This window comes from Dioscorea cayenensis, chromosome 4 (assembly GCF_009730915.1).
Source record: "Dioscorea cayenensis subsp. rotundata cultivar TDr96_F1 chromosome 4, TDr96_F1_v2_PseudoChromosome.rev07_lg8_w22 25.fasta, whole genome shotgun sequence".
Taxonomy (NCBI): domain Eukaryota; kingdom Viridiplantae; phylum Streptophyta; class Magnoliopsida; order Dioscoreales; family Dioscoreaceae; genus Dioscorea; species Dioscorea cayenensis.
This window is the reverse complement of record NC_052474.1, coordinates 9,096,482-9,099,800: the sequence shown is the minus strand read 5'-3', so window position 1 is coordinate 9,099,800 and position 3,319 is coordinate 9,096,482. Positions and strand designations below refer to the sequence as shown.

General features: G+C 35.0%; 1 protein-coding gene across 1 annotated transcript; it reads right to left on the bottom strand.

Moving 5' to 3' along the window:
• Positions 1 to 155: 155 nt before the first annotated feature.
• Positions 156 to 3,102, bottom strand: LOC120259226. The gene is made up of 4 exons (XM_039266796.1): positions 3,066 to 3,102; positions 2,799 to 2,867; positions 1,965 to 2,420; positions 156 to 563 (listed from the first exon to the last, which is right to left on the bottom strand). The coding sequence occupies exons 3-4, from the start codon at positions 2,333 to 2,335 to the stop codon at positions 230 to 232; spliced, it is 705 nt and encodes a 234-aa protein (XP_039122730.1). The 5' UTR covers positions 2,336 to 2,420; positions 2,799 to 2,867; positions 3,066 to 3,102; the 3' UTR covers positions 156 to 229.
• Between the last annotated feature and the right edge of the window lie 217 nt (positions 3,103 to 3,319).

The following is a 3,319-nucleotide window of genomic DNA, read 5'->3' as shown; positions in this document are numbered from 1 at the left end:
GCATAAAAACTAAACTAATTTTAACAATCAAAATATATGAAATCCAGCCCAAAATATATTATCTGTATAATTTGAGATTCTTTTGTTGCATCAAACCAATCAACCAGACTAACCTACAAAAGCCAAAACAGCTATAGGACAATCTTGCAGGAGTGTTGTTATGCATGTAATCCTACTGGACAAGGCATGCTCATATATTACACATAATGATCTTGGTGCAAGAGGAGTGTCATACGAGATTATTGTTGTTTCCACTGAGTGTAGCACCAAACTCCAGGAAGGAAACTGCTTCAACTTGAAGAATGTCAACTTCATTTGCTTTTGCCTGGATCATGGAATCCTCCAAGCTAGAAAGTAGTTCAGAATTTATCATAATTCCTTCAGAACGTCTGGCAATCTCCAATGCAATTTCTTCCATAAATGGTCCAAAATAGAACAATTTCTCAGAAAATATAAGGTCCCATACACCCTCTTCCCGAAAGACCTTGATTAAAGGAGGTGCAAAACCAAGAAGCTTTCGAAATGCAAAAAGAATGAAAAGCTGCAAAGTATTGGCTAGGATCCTGCAGCATTAAATTAATAAACAAAGTAATTTATAATAGTACTATAAAATGGATTCAAAGTGAACCACAATTAGAATTAATTAAAAAATTACAGAACTCCAAACATAAATATATATATATATACACACACATAGATTCAATTGCATGGAAAATAAATGGATTAAAACTTCTGGAAAAAAGATACGAAAAGTTGCATGTGCAGGCAGAACACTTATCAAAGGGGTAACCAGGCTAAACATGCAGCCAGAAATAAATCAGGAACATCTCTCGCAAGGAACTTCTGTCCTGAACCCACTATAAAAATATTATAAACAACCCTAGCCAACCAGAAAGAGAAATCATTGGAGCTTTAATAAGTTTTTCCAGTTTTATAATAATTCAAAACTGTATAATGTTTAAGCAAAAATTCAAAATGAACACTATTTATAACAGATCAAACACAAGTTCTATAGATGGAAGAAGAAAGTTTAGTGTGAGTAGCAAAAATTCTGCACAAAAGGGCATCTGCATGAAATAAGGTGTAATGTTAACACGCTCATGGGAATAACAAGGTGTAGCACTGGCCCAGCAAAGAGGCAGTAATACATCACTTGCTCGTTCATAAAATGATTCTAAATGGTTTTAATTAAAAGGAAAGTAAATTACTTTCAGAGAGCTCACTTGGCATCTATCTTGTTCTATGAATAGAGTAAAACAGCTCAAAACACTTTGACCGAGTTTGAATTAGGGAATTGACAAAAACAATTTGTATGCCTAACTACTTCCTGAACCACGAGCTTTTCTCTTCATTTGTTTGCACTGATATATAACTGACATAGGTCTACCAAATTTTAGAAGTGCTCCTTAAAATTGAGAGGAGGCAGTATTTGCTCAGTACATGTGAATCACCGCCTATCTAAAAACCTTAATAATTACACGCTCTTCTAACTAATCATACCCACGAAGATCGACGATAGTAATAACAATCATCAAGGAAAAACTGCTTGAGAAGCTGACGAACACACGCACACATACACAAATATGATTTTTCTCATACACCAGCAAGCGCTAGATTTAGAAATAAATAATATATAAAAATTCAAACAATAGGAAAACTTAAAATTAGATTTCTCATGCTAGTAAACCAAAAAGAAAAATTTCTAGATTGCAGAAATCTTGAACCACCCCGATAATTCTTGATTGAAATAGTTTAACACAGACATTTGATATAAGCTCACAAGCAATTCCGGCTTCTTAATCAGCATATCCGTAGGAACATTTATCTTTTCAAGTCACATGCAAATAAGGACAGAGGAAACCATCTAATAAAAATTAGCTGATCAATGATGCATTAAAAAGCCACTATGAACAAAAAATTGCCCAACCATTTATGGTAGCTTTTATTTTTAAAAGGTAACTTACTTGATATGGCTTGGAAGCACACTTTCATTAGAACAAGCTATAATGCATGGGAAAACAATGAGAAGAACCCTCATGAACCATCTTATCGAAAGTTCCCTGTAGGCCAAGGAAACAGACAATGAACTTTGACTGACTGTGACATGGTTCTGACTAGATGTTACGTCTTCAGAATTAAGTAGGAATGAACAGAGTGCATTGCTCAGCATAATAGCATAATCTTTCCACTTCAAATCAACATCTTCAGTTAGATCCAGAGCAGGAAATCCATCTGATAAAATTCTTTGAGAAGTCTCCTGTGAACTATTCAGATTAACAAATTGAGAATCAAGTGAAAATGAATTTATCCCCTGCTGCTGAAATTCCTGAAACATAAAGGTAGGCCAACAGATGCTGTTTGCAAGTTTATGTATCCGTCCATTTTCACAAAGGTACTGCAAATTGATGAGATTCCCAAAGCTGAATAAGCAATTAAGGTTCCAAACGACAACTTGAGAGACGTAAATCATGGTGGAGAACATGACTCATCAAGAAAGGACTTGCTAAAGAATAAGGCGAAATGTTTCATCTACAACTGATATATCCAACTAAAGAGAAAGTGGAAGCTGTTACATAGTTCTAAAATTGGTGCCATATTGAACAGAGAAAAACCCTAGCCCAAGCCTTACAGAAAATTCTATGCTTGAATATTGTGAATGGAGAAATAATCCCAGCCTACTTTCTTCCAGCAAACTAACAAAAAAGACTTAAAACATCAAAACTTAGCATATCATATTTACTTTACATACAAATGCATAATAGAGAAACAGAAAATATAATTAATTGTTTTAAGGATACGTTGACTCCCTTAGGACCTCCAAAGAAAGAATTTGGAGCTTAAAGATTGGAAAAATGTGACCTTTTGCTCTGCAAGGGGCAGCACTTATGTTAATGCACATATCTTGTAAGATAAAACACACAGGACAAGGAGAGGAAATTAAAACCTTGACAAACAAAGCGATTATAATCTTCATGCAAGCAAGAAGACTATGCTCCAAGCACAACCAAAAAGAAATCCACAGGAAGCTAATAAATGTAAAGCCATCTATACATCCAAATGGTTACCTTTCTTCTCCTGAGAGGAAAGCATTCTTTGAAACTGAATATTGCTGATGGAGTACGGGCCAAGCCCATCTAGTAGTACATCAAAGTCCTACCAATGCTTCTAAAAGTGATTTTTGAGCCCGGAGGATTTCCAGATAGAGCATTACACTTTTAGAGTGCCTTCAAACCCCAGAATATTGCAAGGGACAAATCAATCCATTGCTCTTTTACTCAATCTTCTAATAACCCTCAAAAGCTCTGAAACATAAAGGTCA